This window comes from Trichinella spiralis, assembly GCF_000181795.1.
Source record: "Trichinella spiralis strain ISS 195 chromosome Unknown Scfld570, whole genome shotgun sequence".
NCBI classification, from domain to species: Eukaryota; Metazoa; Nematoda; class Enoplea; order Trichinellida; family Trichinellidae; genus Trichinella; species Trichinella spiralis.
In genome coordinates this window covers 1-1,378 of record NW_003527509.1, presented here as the reverse complement: position 1 = coordinate 1,378, position 1,378 = coordinate 1, and the positions used below count along the sequence as shown (strand labels likewise).

At 38.9% G+C, this 1,378-nt stretch overlaps 1 protein-coding gene across 1 annotated transcript; it reads left to right on the top strand.

The window, feature by feature from the left end:
* Positions 1–338: 338 nt before the first annotated feature.
* Positions 339–1,295, top strand: Tsp_14610 (conserved hypothetical protein). The gene is made up of 2 exons (XM_003370761.1): positions 339–504; positions 1,132–1,295. The coding sequence occupies exons 1-2, from the start codon at positions 339–341 to the stop codon at positions 1,293–1,295; spliced, it is 330 nt and encodes a 109-aa protein (XP_003370809.1).
* Positions 1,296–1,378: the final 83 nt, after the last annotated feature.

Below are 1,378 nucleotides of genomic sequence, written 5' to 3'. Positions count from 1 at the left end.
CCTTGTTCGCACAAACCGATTGGCGTGGCACCATTTGGACACACATTTCCGCCTGAAACTTGAGTTTAAATTTAAGGATTAAGAAAATTGAGTCAAGATTATAGGGTATGATATTTGAAAAAGCGTTTTTGAAAGGAATGTATTTTTTTGAAACACTAATTAATACCATAAGTTGTAGGGCAACAGTAGCCATCCCTCGAGCAGTAATGATTCGGAGCGCACATTCCTCTGTCACATAGTGCAACTGGTTCAGCTTCGAAATTGCAACCTAGACAATGATGAAATTTAAAAATAATAGGTTTAATACTGGGATAGAAAGGAGGAATTGAAAAAAAAATATGCAAGTACTTGCAGCAGTACCACTACGGCAGCACAGTTTGTCAATCGTGCAAATGAATCCTACGGGGCATGCAGAATTAAGATGGCACCTCGAAACAGCCGGACTACCGTCTCGACAAAAGAGACTTGACGGAGAAATTGTTGGCTTCCAAATACTTCCAAAGGGTAGACCTGTAACTGGGCTGACAAAGTGTATATTAATGTTGAGCACTTTTGGTTTACAACAGCGATTGATGTTTGTGTCACACCAATACCCGCGCCCACATCTGTAATTCGGGAAGCATGCAGCGACAACTTGATTTCCATTTGAACAATAGCCAAGCATAATTCTCAGCTGCTGACGACGGGTCAATTTGGCACTGGTCATTGACCTGTTGGTCAACGTTTTACCATTTGGTTCCAAATTTGCACTATTCATTGTTTCATTTCTTTCACTACCATCCGTGAACAAAATGTGTAAAATACCAACTGAGAACCAAAACAGGAAAACAGTCGCTCGATTTGGCCAGTCAATGTTCGTGGCAGTAGTAATTATTAGCATTGTGAAAAGAAGAAAAAAAATATTGTTCTTTTTTTTAATTTTCTAGCTAACCAACAAATTTGATAAACTTAGATTTTTCTTTAGTTCAGGCAGTTTTGCTTTATGTTAATTATAAGAAGCGTTTTTGAAACAAATGCATACGCACACAGACCCACACACACACACACAAGCGCTGAAATAATTCCTGAGTGCTAGTTGACTGAGACTGCATTATAAAATAGCATTGGATTGGAAGGGAATTAAATTTTCAGCCATCGTCAGTCAATCAGTCATTGTGAACATCAATTTAGCTGAAAGTTCCGGATTTGTGTATGATAGCGGTTTCTTCTGTCCTGTTTATTGGAACTCGTGCTATTCTATTCTTTGCATTGAATTCCATCTCGACAACTTGAACGAAGATTGTGATGGCTTTTGAGTGCTTGAGGGGAAAAAAAGCAAATTATTCGAACGTAGCAAACTGGACAGTCGGTTATTTGCCTGGTGATCAGTCGAACTGAT